At 42.9% G+C, this 18,962-nt stretch overlaps 3 protein-coding genes across 8 annotated transcripts in view; 2 read left to right on the top strand and 1 right to left on the bottom strand.

The window, feature by feature from the left end:
- PPP3R1 (protein phosphatase 3 regulatory subunit B, alpha) overlaps positions 1-11,695 on the top strand; it is a 28,584-nt gene extending 16,889 nt beyond the window's left edge. For 2 of the 5 annotated variants that reach the window (XM_015856510.3, XM_085540948.1), the window contains 5 exons: positions 2,043-2,082; positions 6,747-6,923; positions 7,759-7,818; positions 8,319-8,503; positions 9,467-11,695. In XM_015856510.3, the coding sequence (XP_015711996.1) occupies positions 2,043-2,082; positions 6,747-6,923; positions 7,759-7,818; positions 8,319-8,503; positions 9,467-9,514 (510 nt within the window). In that variant the 3' untranslated portion in view covers positions 9,515-11,695. Of the gene's footprint in view, positions 1-353; positions 2,083-6,746; positions 6,924-7,758; positions 7,819-8,318; positions 8,504-9,466 lie in introns of all 5 variants that reach the window. The other 3 variants (XM_085540947.1, XM_085540946.1, XM_085540949.1) reach the window with 2 other exon arrangements.
- Positions 11,696-12,478: 783 nt separating this feature from the next.
- On the bottom strand, positions 12,479-14,560 carry PNO1 (partner of NOB1 homolog). Its single transcript, XM_015856507.2, has 7 exons — positions 14,352-14,560; positions 14,128-14,277; positions 13,753-13,836; positions 13,460-13,520; positions 13,052-13,169; positions 12,900-12,970; positions 12,479-12,710 (listed from the first exon to the last, which is right to left on the bottom strand). Exons 1-7 carry the CDS (start codon positions 14,520-14,522, stop codon positions 12,643-12,645), a joined length of 723 nt encoding a protein of 240 aa, XP_015711993.2. The 5' UTR covers positions 14,523-14,560; the 3' UTR covers positions 12,479-12,642.
- Positions 14,561-14,581: 21 nt separating this feature from the next.
- Positions 14,582-17,974, top strand: DNAAF10 (dynein axonemal assembly factor 10). Of its 2 annotated transcripts, XM_015856506.3 has the most exons (8): positions 14,582-14,807; positions 14,892-14,992; positions 15,063-15,193; positions 15,504-15,605; positions 16,200-16,315; positions 16,500-16,634; positions 16,720-16,817; positions 17,067-17,974. In XM_015856506.3, exons 1-8 carry the CDS (start codon positions 14,619-14,621, stop codon positions 17,272-17,274), a joined length of 1,080 nt encoding a protein of 359 aa, XP_015711992.1. In that variant the 5' UTR covers positions 14,582-14,618; the 3' UTR covers positions 17,275-17,974. The 2 variants fall into 2 exon arrangements, with proteins under 2 accessions (XP_015711992.1, XP_085397069.1); XM_085540943.1 differs by lacking the exons at positions 16,500-16,634; positions 16,720-16,817; positions 17,067-17,974 and having other exon boundaries at positions 15,504-15,670.
- The last annotated feature ends 988 nt before the right edge of the window (positions 17,975-18,962 follow it).

Genomic DNA, 18,962 nt, shown 5'->3' with positions numbered 1-18,962 from the left:
AAGATGAAGTTTACTCTTTCTTTTACTCTCCAAATATTTTTGTGGACAACTTCATGTAGATGACTTGGCCATGGTTTAGTACGTGCATCTAGATGCCTAGTAAGAATATTCATAAACGTTGCGCTTAGTTGATAACTGTAGAAAATTATTCCTGTTTCCTTCTCAATTTTAGAAGCGTTTTACCCTGCTTTAGCTAGTTTGAATTCAGTGGCCTGTGTTAGAAATTGATTTTGTCGCAGCGTCTCACCAAGTATATAAGTGCTGAGAATGGTCTTTTAATACAGTTTTGTTCTATATATTTGTATGTGTATAAGCACACTGGTTTTAATTCAACTTTCTCCTTTAATTTGCAGCTTTCCAGTCTGGTGTTTTTCTTGCCTCTTCATGGCCTCGTGTCTTAAGAGCAGCCTAGCTGGATCCCTGGTTCCTGTTTCCTCCTGTTTCAGAATTCTGCTCTCCCCACGTTTTACATCCCATACCTTATATACCTTATACCATATACACACACTGGGCTTCTGCTGCTTTTTTTTAGTCTTCACTGGTTTTTCTGAGACTTTGGTTGAGTTCCGTCCAAGATTTTCCACTTGACACTGTTCTCCATTCCCAGCTGCAGTGAAGAAGGTTTCTTCTGTTGAACATGTCAGTCACGCTTTTTAGGCTTTGGGGAGATTGTCCCTGTCTGTTTCTTTTCTGCTACTTTGAATCCCTGTAAGAAGAATTTGGGGAAGAAGTTACAGTTATTTTTGTAGCTCTTCTCATAAAGCAAGCGTGGTAACTTCTGTAAAGAGATCTTGTGGATTATTGGGGGAGGGGGGGGGGGATAAGAATAATGAACATATGTATCTTCTGGATGTCAAGAAAAAAAGCAAAGCACACACACACACACCCCAACACTTCTCAGAGCATTTAAATTCATGAGATATTTGTTCTGCCCCTTTCTGTCCTTATTAGGAAATGCAGTCGCATGCTTCCAGTCTAAATGTCCTCCTTTTTTCTTCTGTCAAGTGATCTCTGTCCATGTGCAATTTGCATAATTCTGAGGACTTACTCTGTGCCAGTGCTCAGCTGTGGAATCCCTTATGCTCCACACCGTAAGAGGACCTCTTATGAACAGAATGTGTTGCAGATTCAACTGTGTTTTTTTTTCTTCTATAAAACATTCAGAAATACCTTTTGAGAAGGTTTGGTTGTGAACATCTTCAGTTATCTGGTCACTTCTTTGCTAACTGAATATAAATAAATATGAAGTGTGTGCATATTGCTCTCTGGCTCAAAGCAGGGCATTTGAGGAATGCCTTCGGAGTCCATGTTAAAGCAGTTGCAGATCTCTCTTAAGTTCTGCATGTGTCCATCTGATTTGTGTAAGTTCAAAGAGACCGCACCCCCATAGCTGTCGTTTCCCTTGCTGTGATTACTGTACTGCAACATGGATTTAAAATCTTAGCTTCTCGTTCAGCTACGGTGCAGGAGCATATTAAGGCAACACTTTGAACTGTGGTGCCTGAATTTGTGGACGTGTCAGCCACTCTTTTCCCATCATTCTTCCTGCGTCAAACCTTTGGGGAAGGGGAGAACATGCTGGGATTTTCTTTGCTAGTTAAATAAAGTTTCGTATGGTGAACCTTAAGGATATGTCTGTTCTTTTCAAACAAAATGATAAAGCAGCTTGTGTGCACTTGTGAAGCCTTGAAATTAACTTAAATCCTATCTCATCTTGAAAAGAAGCATCTGTATAATTTATAAATAATCGGTGACTTCTGTTTTTGCAATACTGAATTGACGTTACTAATCCATATCATGTGGCCGCCTGATATTTCCATGGGAATTCTCATCAGAGGAGACCTCTCGGTGGTTTTATATTACTTTGTGTGCTTTGGTAACAGAACTTTCCAAGTAAAATACTGTTGTAGATTGTTTAAAAAAATACTGGATTAAATTAATGGATAAAAGCTATTGTTTGAGATCTTAACAATGCTGGGACTTAAAATAATTGCTCCGAGTTAACCTGGGAATAATTATCTTTGTTCTTCTTTGTGTTACAGGGAAATGAGGCAAGCTACCCTTTGGAAATGTGCTCGCACTGTAAGTTTTTTAATGTCTCTTGTGTTGATAGAGGTTAATCTTATTTGGAGATAGTATACAACTTTCCACGTAGGAATTTACTGAATTTGCTGCTTGAAAAGTTACTCGGTTTATGTAATAACTAAAAAAAACCTGGAAGATTGCCCTTGAAAAACGTAGGCTTTTTTTCTGCTGGACTCATTTTTATTCTTCAGTTTTTCCATTAAAGCTATCAGAAGTCTGCTTCATCTTTCAGTGTCTGTTCAGTTAAGTGTTACAACTTAGTACAAGCAGTCAGGCTTTTCTCGCAGTCCTAATGCCAGTTCCTCAGGGATGTGGAACAGCTTGTGGTGCAGGATGTGCTATCTCAGGAGCTAAGTATATTGCCCAAGCTGTCTTGGCACCCTGGGATTAAAGAGAAGTCGAGGCTGAAAGAGAATTTTTTTCCCCATCTCCTTCCTGTGTATGCTTGCAGCAGGCATAGGTGAGAAGCCACTAAGTTGGTGTTACTTGCTTTTGGGCATGTGAGTTTAAACTTGTTCTGTCTCATGCATTTAGGCTATGCTATGAAAATACTGGCCTATTTCTTGCTTAAAACCAACCCAAGAAAGCATTGTCCTATGAAGTGTCCCTGTGGTATTATGCCGGATGTGCTTCTTTGTAACTACTTTATTTTTTTCCTTGGTCATTTTCTTCAGCACTAAATCATGCAGAGAGCTGTGTGTGTGTGCACAGACTGCTAACTAAAGTTACCATTCTTCAGCTCCTATGTTCTTGCTGTTGAACAGGATAATAAATCCTTCAAAACAAGGGCTGCCTTCTTGACTGCTTTCACAGTGCTGGGCATACCTGATCTGCAGTGCTCATCAACAGTCCAACAGTAACACGGAAGTAAATGAAGAGGGATCTTCATTTCTAAATGTTGTTAAGAGAATTCAGGCTTTTGCTAGTAATTGGCAAGTCCTCTATGCCACATTAAGTAGTCATCAGCTAGCAAAGACCTACGTGTGAGAAGCATCTTACACCCTTCAGTAAAGCATTACATTGCTGCCTTATGCTCTCAATACGTGTTGTTAAATTCAGGTATGTGGGTAGATTTTCACCGTCACTGAAGACATTAGCAGCCTTTTTCTAAATCACACATATGTGTTCTTATGCTACTGCTCCCCTGGTCAGAGTTTCCTTAGGGTTGAGTTGGTTTCTGAAGACTGTTTTATTCACTAGCTGTATCTCTGCCTGTGTTGTAAGCAGCAGGTTGGTATTTTAAACTTCTGATTCTAGGACAAGCTGTTCTTATTTGCAGCAGCTGTGAACCTGAAGGTTCATTATTGAGCTTGTTTGCCCCTTTTTATTGCAGAGAAGAAGAGTTATAGGGAAGATGTAGTTATCATAGATGCCCCTTTTCTTGATTGTAACTGGTCACTGGGATAGTTGCGCTGCATGCCAGAATAACGAGGGGGATGTCAGGGTTTTGGGGTGGCACAGGGATGCTCCTGCAGCACATCTGTGAGCGACTCTGCTAGGAAGGCATTCACCTCATTCTTCAGATGCTGTGTGTATGTGCTGCTTCCAAGCAGCTGTCAGCTGACCAGGTGAAAGCTTTGCAGGGAAGACCAGAAGGTGTTTTTTAGAGATCATTTGATAAGGATTTTGAATGGTTAGACTTGATTGTTAGGCAACTGGTGATTAGTAATAACAAGTCTATGGTGGTGTGTGGTCATAGCCCTCCCCAGCGCTGCACTAACTGCAGTTTTTCTGTTTTGCAATTTGACATTATAGAAAGCAAATTCAGGGTGTTATGTATGGGAAGCACACCATTAACAAGTCAGCAGCATTTCTTTATCTCTGCCTTTCATTTCCAGTGTGTGAATAAGCATTGTCAAATTCCCTCAAATGTATACCATTTTTTCCTCAGAAGAAAAACTAACCATAACAAAAAAGGCTGTAAAGAAGATCATGTTTTATACCTATATCTTGGTTCTAGGTTACGGAGACTCGTATCTTTTCTAAGTTAGGAAATTGTAATTGACATATCTGAAGTCATGAAGAGGATTAGACCAGCTGTGTGTAAGCATATACAAGACAAGTGGCTGAATGTGTCCTCAAGGGCGTCATCTTTTTGAAATGTGATCCCCAAGACTGACATGGCAGTCTTGGGTGCTACTCTGAAACATTATATTCATGCAGCAGAGCAGGCTGCAGAGAGACCTTCAGCTAAAGCTCTCGCCTCTATTTTATTTTGAGACCTCTGCAGGCCATTCTTATGGAAAACGGGTGTTCTGTCTGGAAATGTAACATTTCAGAGCATGTTTTCTTTACCAGAAGTTGCTTTTTTTCTGATGCCTTCATATCCTAGCTTATACAGTTGTTTTTTAAGCATAGGTTAGGCTTGCAGCCACCACATTTACTGATCTGTTTTCGGTTAGCTACAGCTTTGAGCCAGTATTTGAATAAGGTCTGAAAAGCCAGTCTTTGAAATACATCTTAGAACATTTAGATAAACAGACTTCAGAAGTGCTCAGTGCTGGGAAATGCAGTTTCTCTGAGGTCAGTACTCTGTGCAGGTGCCTGTGTAAGTATTGTGTATTCAGCAACAGTGAAGGGATGGCATGACTGAATATGAAAGCAATTAGAGATCTGTATTCCTGAGGTGTTCTTTTACTTGCAGCTTCATCTTGCTAGCAAACGAAGCGTGCGTGTGCACTTCTCACTGTAAAACAACTTTTGTTCTTTAAGCAAGAGTACGTTGCACTTGAGACTTGCTTTTAGTGAAGCTTTAGGAGCTGCCAACTGAGTGCTCTTTATAATACTGCCTCTGAGCATCAGCAATGTGAGTAACAGCTTGAAACAGACTTTGGAAAACAAACACATACGAACACACGTGAATCATCCTTCCCAGTGTTCTGTGTTGGGGAGAAGCATTACATTCAGTGGTATGTATGAAGGTACCAGCACATTTCTGGATTCAGGATAAGAAGCAAGTCTGGTTGGCTCTGGAATCTTAATGCTAAGATATAAGAGTCATTTGAAAATACTGTTATTTAGTTGCAAGGTGAAAGGAATTCGAAGTGGATTACGAGACAGACAAAAGTAATGTTATGCTTTAAAACAGAATGATTTGATGTTCTTAGCAAACTGCCAGCAAAGCCTTCTCAAGAAAATCACTTAGCAGGTATTATTTCTGCCAGTTAGTCCTTCTGTAAGGCGTAAGTGATAAGCTGATGGGATGCTTGGCTGCTTGAAAGTAAACGCAGAGCCTTACATCAGCTGGGGAGCAGGGCACAAAAAAGGCAAACTTGAGCATGAGGTTAGAGGAGCACTGGCTGCAGCCAGAGCTCGAGGGAGCTCAGACCACTGCGATGAGTCACAGGCAAGCTCAGCTTCAAGTGATGTAAACAAAGCTTGATCCTCCTTATTTTGCTCGGTTACAGTATCACCCTGTTTACACTAATGTGGACTTGGACCTCCTTGGATTGCCCAGTGTTTTCTTCTGTATCCTGAGCCTGAGTGCTGTGAAATGCTGCCTACTGCTGCCACCATCAGTCCTTCTGGTTCAAATACCTTTGCTGCACCTGCATTATCCTGAGCCTTTCAGCTGCAGGATGTTTGTGTGTGCATTAGGTTGCCTATAAGGAGATGTTAGAGGAGGAAAGAAATTTTTTGCTTACTTATTGATTTTTCAGCCTCTGATAACTTCTGTCAATCCTTGTTGATGGCTGTGTGAAGTTATAGGAAGTCAGCCTTCTGCTAAATGGTGAAGGAAAAGCAGTCTGGTAAGAAGGAAAACACGTAGGTGGTGATTGTTGTGTGCGTTTATAGAAGGAATCTGAACAAAAAATTAGGGGATAGTATTGGAATTTGCTCTTATGCATAAATGTTGAATTTTCCCTTAAAAGCCAAGGAAACAAAACCCTTAAGTAGCCCAGCAGGAGAAAACTGTCATAACTGATGACTGAACTGAAGGGAGAAAGGATGGACAAAAACTCTTCATGTTGTGAGCTCAACTTAGAGCACACTCAGGACTCATTGCAGGTTTCATTTTCGGTCTTTATGCTTATATACTTGTGAGGACTGTGGGGTGTTTTGATTTTCTGCATTGGGATTTTGTGAAATTACAGGAGTGTAAAGCATTTGAGGTTGCTTAAGAAGCAAGTCTTCCAGTTTTAGTCAGTGCTATCCTTTCCCATCATGATCAGAAGTGAGATTTCACTGGTCTGCTAAGAGAGGGTCGGTGCATTATAAACATCATAGGTAATACCTTCTGTTTGCTCTTTAATATTGACATGTCAGTCCAATGGAAACATAATGCTGGCTCCTAAGAATATTCAGGTTCTTTTTTTTTTTCAGTTTCTAAATACCTGGCACTCATAAGAGCTGCCTGCCTTAGAATGAGCTTAAGTATATTCAATCCTTCAGAATGCTCTGTCAGCACGTGGCATTCAGTGAGTCACAGGGCTGACTGACTGTGCTATGGCTGCGGCAGGGAGGAAAAAAGGTAAGGTTTGATTAAAATGAGAGGCTTGTATTTGTCTTCAGAGATTGACGTTATCTTCATAACCCTCCTCAGAAACATTAAGTAGTTGTAATGCTATAGGAGGGATACTGGTCAGAGAGCAGTTTAACTGCCAGACGGGTTACTTGGAAGCCTTACTGAGAATAGGTGTTTTGTTTTTCTTTCCTTTCAGTTGATGCTGATGAGATTAAACGGCTAGGAAAGAGATTTAAGAAGCTTGATTTGGACAACTCTGGTTCTTTGAGTGTGGAAGAGTTCATGTCTTTACCTGAACTGCAACAGAACCCGTTGGTACAACGAGTAATAGATATATTTGACACAGATGGCAATGGAGAAGTGGACTTCAAAGGTAAGATGCAGTGCGTTATGAAAAGCGGTGGCATTTTATCAGAATTGCTGGAGCCTTAGGAACTAGATGCACATTCAGTTGAAAAAGGGTGGGTGAAAACAACTTGTTAATTAGAATAATAAAATAATTCCACTAGGAATTAATACCTAGGTCCACGTTTTTCTGTTGACATCTCCTTTATGGGAGTTGTCTTTTTAATGGTTTCAGGTGGACGCTGCCTGTGAAAAACAAATGTTTTCACTTTAAGTCAAATAATGTTTCTTAAGTATTTCTTTAAATAGATTAGCAGGTCAGAAGTCTTCATTTCTACTTTGTCAACAGTCTCTGACTCTCAGAAGTGGCAACATCTAACATCTGTTTGAGCTAATACAGATCTCTCTTACAGCTCATCGCTAGAAAAGGTTGTTCATATGTTCTTTTTGCTTTCATTTGGAGAATGTTAATAAGTCTCCCTTCTATTAACAGAGATGACATCTAAAATGTTAATGAACGTGGAAAAAGCTGCTAAAGCCAAAGTGGTGGACTTTACAAACCCACTTCTAAAGGGATAGTTATAGTGTAACTGAAACAATGACTCCTTGTGGCTTTTTCCTTTGTATCCATTCCCAAGTGCTGTGTGTTACTGTCCAAAATCCCCTTGTGAAAGAGAGGCAGTAAGGAAAAATCATGCTTTGCTGTGTGTGATGATGAGCTGTGATTAACAGAACTATCAAGAGCTGCTTCTCTTGGGTGGGAGCAGGAAGTTGTCAATATCAGTTCTGCGTAGTGAAGTTTTCTGTGGTTTATTTAAAAATACACCGCTTTTTAGACATGATTTTTCTGTACTGTATTTTAGAATTCATAGAAGGAGTCTCCCAGTTCAGCGTCAAAGGAGATAAGGAACAGAAGTTGAGGTGTAAGTATTTTGATTTCTTTTTTTCCTAAGCAAAATGTGACTCCTCCCAAAATATCCTCTTGTTTGGTAACACTGAGAAAACAGGAAGGCCGGATCCTTCTTCAAAGTGGTAAACCACTGCGGTGGCTGTGGAGTTCTTGGTCACTTCTTCATTAGCGTGAAGCATTTGGTGGCGCTCTCTTCCGCGAGGAGGGCTCAGGATGTTGAGTTTCCCGTAAAAAAAAAGAAGTCACAAAACCATTTAAGGACTCACAGACCTGTTAGCAGTGTGCTGTATTTCAGGGGAGCTTAAAAGAACAAAGGGTTTCTGGTAGTTTGGTAGAACGGCACTAAGTTCATCTCGTTTGAGAGCTGCATCTCAGGAACTCGTGACCCGACCTTCGGTGTGAGGAGGGGATGGGTTCACTCATGGATGCAGCCTGAATACATGATTCTGTATTGCTCTCCTCCGACCTCATTGGTTGCTGAGAGTTTTTTTCTTGTCTGTTTTATTTCCTCAGTTGCTTTTCGCATCTACGATATGGACAAAGATGGTTATATCTCCAATGGGGAGCTCTTCCAGGTGCTGAAGATGATGGTGGGGAACAATCTCAAAGACACTCAGTTACAGCAAATTGTAGATAAAACCATAATTAATGCAGATAAGGATGGTGATGGAAGAATATCCTTTGAAGAATTCTGTGCTGTAAGTAACCTCTCAGGAAAACTCAGTTCAGTATGATGGACTGAACACAGGACCAGACCTTAATGCTTATGAATATGGAGATAAATGCTAGCTTGGTATGAGGATAAATGTTGGATTCCAGTCTTCATGCTAATGTGTGTTGTTCTCACAGTCTCTAGCTGCTTTACAGAATAGACTGAGTGAAAAATAAGGACAGTGGGCAAGCATACTCAGTCTGCTGAATGAAAAAATGCTTCAGATTACCTGGAAACTGTAAGAACAGTGTTTTATAGCAGGACTCTCTTTCAAACACACCTCTCAGAGGTGGTAGCTGGAGCTTTGTTCCACAGGGGTTAACTTCAGGTTAATCTCCCTGACTCTAAAGTAGGTGTCTGCTCCAAATCACTCCTTAGAAAGGTTTATCTTTCTGCAGGAAGAGAGCCTGGGGAGATTATCACCCTCTGCAGAAGACAGGGATTGTACAAAGGCCAGGATAGTGGGATTTGTGTCACTTATGGGGAGAGAAACCCCAGAGCGCTGCTCTTGAAGGACAAGCAGTTGAAAGGCACATACTGAGATTTGGTGAATGCTGCTTTGCTACGGCTCCTAACTTCCCCTTACAAAGATGCACAGCTTTAAATGGTGTTTTAGAAGACAGCATTTCAGCCAACACGTGGAAACAAAACACTGAGTCAGACCAGAAGATGAGGAGCAGGGAAGCCAAGTGGTGTAACCTACGCTGTTCTGCCGGGCCCCGATGGTGTGATTGGTGCCCTTGTAATTACTTTGGGTAACATCTGATTGATCTGCATAGCTCACTGCACTTGGGGAACGTGAATTAGATTGGAGAGGTTATATAGAAGAGGTTATATAGAAGTATAGCGGCTGTAAGAGGCACAGGTATGTCTTCTGAATGCAGCATGCACTTTCTGTCTCGCTCACTTTTCCTTCTGACTTGCTTACAAGTGCTTGTTTTTCTCCCAGGTTGTAGGAGGCCTAGATATCCACAAAAAGATGGTGGTAGATGTGTGACTCTGTAGGGCACCACCCAACACTTTTGCTTTCTTCTCCATCTCTGAAGATCTGCTCAAGACGTCCAGCAATGCTCTCTGTGTATTTAAATGGAAGTATTTTTCTCTGTGAAGCCACATTTTCCAACATGAGCCTCATGAAGCCAACTAAGTGTTATTGAACTTTGATTCTCTCAATAACTCAGTGTAGCACTTTAAAGTCTGAAGGACAGCAAAGATGGAAAGAGCATATCAGTGTGGTGGAGAAAGGGAAGGGGTTGGCTTTTTAATTTATTTTTCTTCATCTTTTATAACAAGGAAATATCTATCTATATATATATATGTGTGTGTGTATTTATATATAGATATATATGTAGCTTTCTATATGTAGTAGCTAGGTGGGCTTTAATTTAATATACTTGATTCAGAAACGAAAACTAGAGTACAAAGTGCCAAGCAGAATATTAACAGTTCAATATATGGGTATACATCCTTACTTTTATTTCACACAGTTTTATATATATAGTAGAAGAATGTAAAATTGTAACTGGGTGTTAGGTCAACTCTTCTCCTTTTCCTGTGACTGTTCAGATGTTTCTATATATTGACTGGCTGACAAAGCATCGCTTCTTATTAATTTACCTTAATGACATGTTTTGTAACACAGGAGACTAAGTTTATTTATACCTGTTAATATATTACCAGGGACTGTGTCTCTTTGCTAAATAACTTAATACAGTTCTACTTCGTATAGTTTAATGCTACTGCCAAGAACCAGCCCTCGTGTGCACATAGTAACTGCAGAATGCTTCGATGGCCACTAGATTTTGTCACCTACCATATAGGGGTGGTCACAGCTGTCCCAAAGTTAACGCTCATCTGCTGTTTTGGATTCATTTTAGATACGGCTACTCGAGGTGTCAGACACATTCACGACCTTCTCTCGTGCTCACCTTAATGAAATTAGGAGCTGTGTAGCCGCAGGTCCCCATCTACTTATTTTATACAGTAGGTAGATTATAAAGTGTTCTTGCCATTTAAATTCTCTCGTTTCAACTGTGATAGTTTCCCCCTCTGCATTTAAAGAATATTACAGGTAGCATAAATAACTGGTAATATTATATATATATATATTTATATATATGTATATAGGATTCATACGGGGGAAAATCTTGTTAACCTACGCCACAGAGGAGGAAAACTTCACACTCTCTAAATTGATACCTCTTGCAATTCTCCAGTCCTTTGCCTGGAGAACGTTTTCTTTTCTAGATTTGTCCATATCATGATTTGTACCGGATGGGAACTTGATATATTTGTGTGATATAAAAGTAGCGAGCCACGTTTTACAAACTTTCTATCATCCCTTCCCTTTTCTGCAATGGTACTTATTGGCTGGAAGTAAAAAAAAACCCAACCATTTGCTAGATTTTTTAGGACAGCACATCTTTCCTGTATAGTAGTTTTTCTATTGAAAAAAAGAATTGTTTTATAATCAGCATTGGAAAGCGCAGGTTGTCTGAATCTACTTCTATCGAGCACCTGTCTGCCATAGCTGTTCCTTCAACTGAGTGCTGCACATCCATGGGCTCTGTCTGTGAGAGAAATCCAGGTGCTTGGTGTCCTTGCATGACGTGAAGTTTTGCATGTAGATCGATTGGAAACGTTCCTCTTGTTTACATCATTTGCGTAATTTAAACGAATCATGTTGCCAAACTTTGGTAAATGTTAATGTTCAAAACAAAAATCTCCACTACCGTGTAACTTTCTTCCTCTGGATCAGTACGTGGCTTATATAATCCCAGCCAGTGGTTTTATCTGTTCCAGTGTCAACTGCCATGTGCTCTGCTTCGAGGGGGAACTGGTCTTTTGTGAATTATTTTTTTTGTACATAAGTATTTGTTACAGACATTTTAGCAAATGCTTTTCATTTCTCTTACTGGCTTGTGCATATCTTGGCTGTTGTTAGAGAAGTTATTTAGTGCTACCGTTATTTCCTTCGGTGGGTTGGGGGGGTAGGTAATAAAGGGTGGATGGGAAGGGGAGGGATGAGGTTTTTCTTTTGTTTTTTTTTAGTTCGTGTGGGGAAAAAAAAGGATTTCTGTTGAATGTTTAGTTTTTCCTCTGCATGCTCCATCATATGTTGTGGGAACTATAAGAACCTTCATACTCTATGAATACGGAATAAAAGATTTGAACCTTGCTTTGGGTGCTTCACTACTTAGCGGGACGCTCTCAAGGCAAAGCAGAGACCTGTGCTGGTGCAGGAACTCCTTGTTGGTGAATGCCCTTCGCAGAAGCAGCCCAGGAGCTGTTTGCCGTTGCTTTTCACATAGCCTGTTGATTCCTGCACCCTAAAGGCAGCCCATGAAGGTGTGTGGGCCTCTGCAGCCCCGTGCTCAGGTCAGTATCAGCACACACCTGCTTTAGGAGGAAGATTAAATCACTTTCCTACATCCATGCCTCGCTTTCCCCTCTAGAGCTCACTGAGGTAACTGACATACCCAGTAGCACTGTGTAAGTGCACGGCTTTTTGTTGCTCAGTGAGCTCTAGAGGGGAAAGCGAGGCATGGACCAGAGCTGGCACATTCTTACATGGAGGTTCTCAGCATCACTACCAGGCTGCCCTGCAGATCACTCATGAGAACAGGAATCCAGGTAAGCACAGGTTCTAAGGCAAAGTGCAGATACACTGTTTAACTCTTGGCCTTCACACCGTGGTGCACTGCTGCAGTGTCAGACTCTCCCAGCAGCCTGCTCTTATGCTTGGCACTGCAATTGGTGCTTCATTTTTACACCCAGATGCTGACTGCTCTGTGGTAATGAACACATAATGCTGCTGACTGCTTTCAGCTCCAGACTTACAGGCTTTCTCAAGTCCTGTGAATGGTCTTGTATTGGATAATCAGAAAGTCAACTCTCAATCTTGCTTAGGCTCAAGAATAAAGCAAAATCAGGCACCCATATACTTCAGTATACACTTTCATCATTTTTACAATAGCTTTTAATGGCTGTACAGAGGTTGTGTTCAATCAGACAGGATGCCTGCAGGATGCAGACTGCACAAACAGTCCCACTTTTCTTCTGTGCTTCCCATTCCAGCAGAAGGCCGAGTGCTTCCACAGCCGCAGTCCTTGGTAAAGCAGCACCTCAGAATCTTTCAGCTGCTCTGCTGGCCACAGCCCGAATATTGCCATAAACTTTGGATGGTGGACTTCCTGCAAGAGAAAGTTATCTGTTAGTACGTGTGTTACAGACATGCTGTTCTGCTCTCATGTTTAAGTCTGTGTCAGTGTGGGCAATTTGACCCTGGGTGAGACAGATGCTCAAAGCTTCATCTTATTGTGAGCACTGAGTCAGTCCTACTCACGGCACATATAACAGCAACAAGTGGCAACAGGACTCACCTAAAATGAGGTTGCAAATTGCCGTTCGTGCCATTTTAATGTTCTGAAAAGATCCTAAAATATGGATTTTCCTGTAAAAAGGAGTCAAAGCAATAATAGTTAATGTAAGAAATGCAGCGATGATGACAGCTGATAAGGACGTCAGTACTTACGAGTCAGCAAGAACGATCCTCGTTCTCGTTACGTTTTCTATAGTGAATTTGGTTTTTCCACCTTTCCCCGCTATTCTCCCTATTGCTCTGGACAGGTGATCTCCCTTCAAAGGTTTGACTAAAACAAGAACAAAGTACTCAATCAATTACGCTGTGCTGCGTATCCTCCGTGACATTTCCTCTATTCAAACAAAGGGAAAAGCAGCAATTAACACATGTTGAAACACATCAGTTTTAGATGCTGCTCTCCTTGTGTCCAGCTCCAGGTTCTCCCCATAGACAGTTATGCCATGTACTGGCATCGGGGTTTTCCTGATCCCCAAAGTGACACACGTGGAAAAGAAGGAAAGAGCAAAGAAGTGCTCAGAAGTGAATGGCTGCTTGAGTAGCACAGCAGAAACTACTCACCATCTGTAACTTCAAATGATTCCAGGAAGAGATCATCTAATCTGATGAGAGCGAGAGCGTCCTGCAACATTCAGAGTCACCATCAGCCCGAGCACTGCAGCACCGTCACACACAAGTTCTTTACAGGCCCAAACAGATCAAATCAGTCACGTATCTCCATTTGACGCATCAAACATCAGTCTTAACTTCAAACATTAAAGAAAACCACCCTCAAGTTTTCTGTTTCTTAATGTCATGTCCAGAGTGCTTGAAGATATTGAGCAATAGCACAACCCGGCCGCTGGGAGACTCACCTCCACCTGGAAGCCGAGTATGAAGGCTTTGACAAAGTCAGCTGCTTTGGTCAGAGCACTGAGGTCTTTTGTCTCAGCACAGGTCTGCAGAACGAGAAGATACGTTTCTATGTTATCAGGCAAACGGAATCAGGACTTGGAAAGTCAGTGAGATAAAGGCAGGCTGTATAAAAGAAAGCCAAAGCCACGTTCGCGTAATGCCACCTCCGCATTGTGTTCTACTGAAAGCGCAGACCAGTAGTGTATGTTGTGCTTAAGACAACAGGCTGCCCAGAGAGCTGTGGGTGCCTTGGAGGTGCCCAAGGCCCGGTTGGGCGGGCCTCAATGAAACACGAGGATTAAGAGGAACGTGAGGACACACAGCGCAGCGCTCACCTTGATCTCCACGTTCCTGGTCTTTAAGTTAAACCTGATCTGGAGCTGCAGGTGCTCCACGATGGGCGTGAATATCTTCATCCAGTTCTCCTTCAGCGGCGTGTACCTGTTGGCCGGTACCGGCACCTTCCTCACCTCCCCCTTCCCCACCTGCGGACAGATGGGCGCTGAGCGGACACGTGCAGCCCGTCCGCCCCATCCCTCCGCCTCGGCGCCGCGCTCACCCCCATGGCCGCGGCGGGCAGCGGTGGGAAGGCGGGTCTCTTGCTGGGCTGCGGCCCCGCCGCATCCACCGCCTCCATCGGCTCCGCAGCCGCCGCTCTCCGCTTCCTCCTGCCGCGCTTGGAAGCCACGCTGGTGAAGCCGCTCCCGTTCTCATCCGCTTCAGTCTCCATAGCGTGGCCCTCCACCGGAAAAGCCACCGCCACTTCCTGCCCGTCCCGCCGTCCCTTCCGCTTCCTGCGTTATCCGCGTCGCTGCCGTCTCTCGTTATGTCGGCGGCGGGGCTGGATCGGCCGCAGGTTGTGGTTCACGTGCAGCAGCCGCTGACTTACACCGTGTTCGACTGCAAGTGGGTGCCGCGCAGCGCCCGCCTGCTGTGCCTCGGCAGCGCCCCGCGAGGCACCGGCCTCATCCAGCTGTACGAGCTGCGAGCCGGGCGGCTGCTGCTGCTGAGCGAGGTGAGCGGGGCGATGCGGGGCGGCACCTCGTAGGCCGAGGGGTTTAACGCTTCATACGGTGCCGACCGTGTCCTTTATCTGCAGATCGAAAAGGCCAAACCGATAAAATGTGCCACCTTCGGGGCAGCCTCCCTGCAGCAACGGCACCTGGCGACAGGGGACTTCGCGGGATGCCTCAGCATCTGGTGGGTGTGTGATTCCTCACAGCGCTCCTGGCTACTGAAGGCAACGCTGTGTTATCTGTTTCTCACGTAGGAACTTAGAAGCTCCTGAAGTCCCCGTGTACTCCGTGAAAGGTCACAAGGAAATCATTAACTGCATCGATGGGGTCGGAGGCCTCGGAATTGGGGAAGGTGCCCCAGAAATTGTGACAGGCAGCCGAGATGGTGAGTGGGAGAGAGCTGAGCTGCTCAGTGACATCCCTGAACAACAGGCTGTGGGCACCGAAATGGAGGGCGGCCCTTTGGGATGAGCCTCCTCTGCTTCCTTTGGGAGCTGGAGAGGAGGAACATAAAGCAGAACAAATACAAAATAGCAGCCAGACATCTTATTCTTTCCCTGTGCTTTTCTTTTTGTATTATGTTTCATTTCTTCCTATACACTGACATAGTCTGGAGGCGTCAGGCTGCCTTTCCCTGGGAAACCAAGAGTGGTGCATCAGTGCATCTGTAACACTGATGGCTTTGCTCTCTTTAGGAACTGTGAAGGTGTGGGACCCTCGGCAGAAGGAAACTCCTGTTGCCAACATGGAACCTGCGCAGGGAGAGAGCAAGAGGGACTGCTGGACGGTGGCCTTTGGTAACCAGTCAGATAACAGCCCCCTGTAATGTCACTGCGTGTTGACAGTAATCAAACCACTGAAGGCAGGGTTTGTTGTTCGGTGTTATCACATCTGTGTCTTTGCACTGTGTTTTAAAGGCTGTCTTTCCATCACGTTTGGTGGTAGTTGGCTGAGGCATTGTTTTCTTACCATCTCTGCTCAATCACTTCACAGACAAGCTTTATTCTTAGGCATTTTTACAGCCCTAGTGTGGGAATTGAACATTTCTATGTCTAGGAATGTAAAAGCAAAGAAACCACTTTGCCCTGGAGGGGTCTAACTGTGATTGTGCATGGAGAACCAATATCTGCTGATGACATTAAGACATTAATGTAAGAGACAATCCCCAGAGCTAACAAAAGACAGCAGAGATGCTTAACTTGTGCTCTTGAGTTCAGGATGCTTGAGCCCAGGCCATGTCCATCCCAAACTCTGTGCTCTCAATTCATTAAATCCTACTATATGATGCTTTGCTGGCATAAATCTAAGTTGAAATTGCTGACTTAAGAGGTCTCAAATTTACAGCCTAAGAGGGGTTTCTGTGTTGTGATCAATTCTGTCTCTGTGTCCAGGCAATGCTTACAATCAAGAGGAACGTGTAGTATGTGCTGGATACGACAATGGGGACATTAAGTTGTTTGACTTAAAAGCCATGTCACTGCGATGGGAGACCAACATTAAGAACGGGGTAAGGTGCTGTGGAAGCAGGGCTTCATTCCAGCTGTGGTGTGTGTCTGTTTACAGGCAGTCTCGTTATCGCCGAGTTGGTGAAGCTGTTATAAGAATAACCAATGATTAGATACGTGTCTGCAAATCACTCACAAATATATGCTTGTAGCAGTGGCTGAACGTATTGGTTTCTCTCTTTGCAGGTTTGCAGTGTGGAGTTTGACAGGAAAGATGTGAACATGAACAAGCTGGTGGCCACGTCACTGGAGGGAAAATTCCATGTCTTCGATATGAGGACTCAGCACCCAACTAAAGGTTTTGCTTCTGTTTCAGAGAAGGTAATGGGGAGATGGATCGTTCCTTTAGCAACATGTAGTACAGGAGTTTGTACAGAACTTTTGTCCAATGCTGGTTGTTTCCTAGGCACACAAATCCACCATCTGGCAGGTTCGGCACCTCCCGCAGAACAGGGATGTGTTTATGACGAGCGGAGGAGCTGGGAGCCTTCATCTCTGGAAATAGTAAGTGATCACCTTCTGCTCTATAACAGGGGAATAAGGAACCAAAACAACTGTTTATTGTTTAAAGAAAGAATCATTGTAAAGATGGTGCGTGGGGACTCACTTCCAAGCTCAGATATGATGGATATGATGGCTCGCTATTTTGAAGACATTTGTCTTATCTTGAGAACAGAGGAGACCTTTCTGTGCTGTCTTTTGAGAGCAGGATGAGATTCCTGTTTGTCTCAGTTTTCCTTTCCTTTCTGCCAGCGAGTACCCGGCTCAGCGCTCAAAGAAGGACTCGGAAGGAGCTGAGATGGGGGTGGCAGGTTCTGTCAGCCTCTTGCAGAACGTGACTCTGTCAACACAGCCCATTTCCAGCCTGGACTGGAGCCCCGACAAAAAGGGGCTGTGTGTTTGTGGTGCCTTTGACCAAACTGTGAGGGTACTGATAGTTACCAAGCTTAACAAAGTGTGACAGGAAAACTGGGATTGCTGATGAGAAAGCAATACAGTTTGATGTCTGTACATACGGGAGGGAGGGACCTATTGTCTTTAATCTAATTTCTCCCTTTTTAGAACTGGATTAAGGAAATAGAGACCAGATCTTTCTATTGAAAGTTGAGATACATGCACTTAAGAGTTGTTTGATGGTGCTGCAATGACTTGAAAAAGTTTCCAAGGCATAAAAGTTTTACCTTCTGGAAATGGGAATTTACATTAAAGTAAAACGTGCCTTTCCATTAACACAACCCGTAACTTAAATCACAAGACTTGCTTGTGTTCAGTTTAACCACAGTGCAAATCCATTAATGCTTGTGGAATTGTTTGGCTGTTCTATATGTAGTGATGTCCATGTGCATTCATGCAGTGGAAAATACTACACACTCCCCCATATAAACTCTGTACTTACTGGATACGTGAGTTAGAATGTTGGTTAAAGTGACTGAGAGTTCTTTATTACACTATAGAAGCTACAAAGAGTACTAAATATCCAGGTTTAATGGTGTGAAGTTGTTGAAGGTGGAATCCAAATTAAACTCTTGCACAAAATGCACTGTTTTATTCTTTTAGTTTGGTTTTGTAATAAGCTTTTTAAATGTTGTGTTGACTTTTGCATCTGTTTTTAACTTTGTATCCCACAAATAAAATTATTTGGGGCGTTGTTTTGATATGAATGAAGTATCTTATTGGGACACTTTGGCACTTAGAGAAGAAACGCACTCCCAAGAACAGCGTGTAGTCCTTGGAAGGTCATCATCTTGCATCAGAAGCTACTACAGCTAATTCCCCTTTTAAAACGTATTCTGATGCTCTGGCAATCTCATAAGGGTTCAGTATTTTTTCAGAGCCAGCTGTGCCCTGCTTCTCAAGCCCAGTGTTCTGTGGAAGTCTGCTTTTAATAGACTGATGCTCAGCTCTAGGCTGTCTTCAGATTCAGAGCCTCTTGTATCCTGCATTTGCCAAGAGGCAGTGGAGATGAAAGCGCAGTGACTGAGAGTAGCAAACCAGGAGGTATCTGAAATACGTGACAGCTTTTTGTGGTGGAAGTTTGCTTAAAGAAAGCCAAACAACAAACAACTGAGGTTTGTATATTTAAGGTTTAAGCTGTGATTTGGTTTGAATTTTAAGCAGAGCATCACAGGTGTTAACTGTGTATGGGAAGCCACAATACAGTGCCCTGTTGAAGTGGGTGAATTATCACCTGTTGCCTATTTTTTCCAGAGTTCAGCTATGATATGTCCTCTGTTTATTAATAAAGGCTTTTTTCCTCCTCTTCATTTTTTGTTACCTTCTGTGGAAGCTTTCTGAGTGTTTAATGAGTATTTTGAGCCTGCAGTGCCATAAAGCTTCAGGTCTCCAGGCAGCACTGCCACAACAATGAAAAATAACAAATTTATAATTAATTATATAATTTATAATATAATATAATTTATAATTAATCTTATAATTAATAAATTATAAGAACAGTTAATAAAATCAGTTCATTTGCATCTCATGCTAAACCTTTCATCTTCTGAGTCATCAATCTTCCCACAGAGCTGACAGAATTTCTGCTTCATGTTCCTTAGAGCTGTAGCACAAGCAGGCAGGATGGCAGACCCTTTCTGCTGCCTTGCAGACCTGTGGCATCTTCATATCCACCAGTGTTTTCTCTTCCTGACA

This window comes from Coturnix japonica, chromosome 3 (assembly GCF_054131305.1).
Source record: "Coturnix japonica strain WE chromosome 3, WE-NBRP24, whole genome shotgun sequence".
Lineage (NCBI taxonomy): Eukaryota > Metazoa > Chordata > Aves > Galliformes > Phasianidae > Coturnix > Coturnix japonica.
The sequence above is the reverse complement of the archived record's forward strand: the minus strand, read 5'-3'. Positions and strand labels throughout refer to the sequence as shown.

Bases quoted from the DNA above. Each gene is read 5' to 3' on its own strand.
- PNO1 (XM_015856507.2), bottom strand. From the start codon at position 14,522: ATGGAGACTGAAGCGGATGAGAACGGGAGCGGCTTCACCAGCGTGGCT. The intron at 13,521-13,752 runs GTGAGTCTCCCA...TGAATGTTGCAG, and splicing joins TACTCGGCTTCCAGGTGGAG to GACGCTCTCGCTCTCATCAG. The intron at 13,170-13,459 runs GTGAGTAGTTTC...TTCTTGTTTTAG, and splicing joins ATCATTTGAAGTTACAGATG to TCAAACCTTTGAAGGGAGAT.
- DNAAF10 (XM_015856506.3), top strand. From the start codon at position 14,619: ATGTCGGCGGCGGGGCTGGATCGGCCGCAGGTTGTGGTTCACGTGCAG. The intron at 14,808-14,891 runs GTGAGCGGGGCG...CTTTATCTGCAG, and splicing joins GGCTGCTGCTGCTGAGCGAG to ATCGAAAAGGCCAAACCGAT. The intron at 15,606-16,199 runs GTAACCAGTCAG...CTCTGTGTCCAG, and splicing joins CTGCTGGACGGTGGCCTTTG to GCAATGCTTACAATCAAGAG.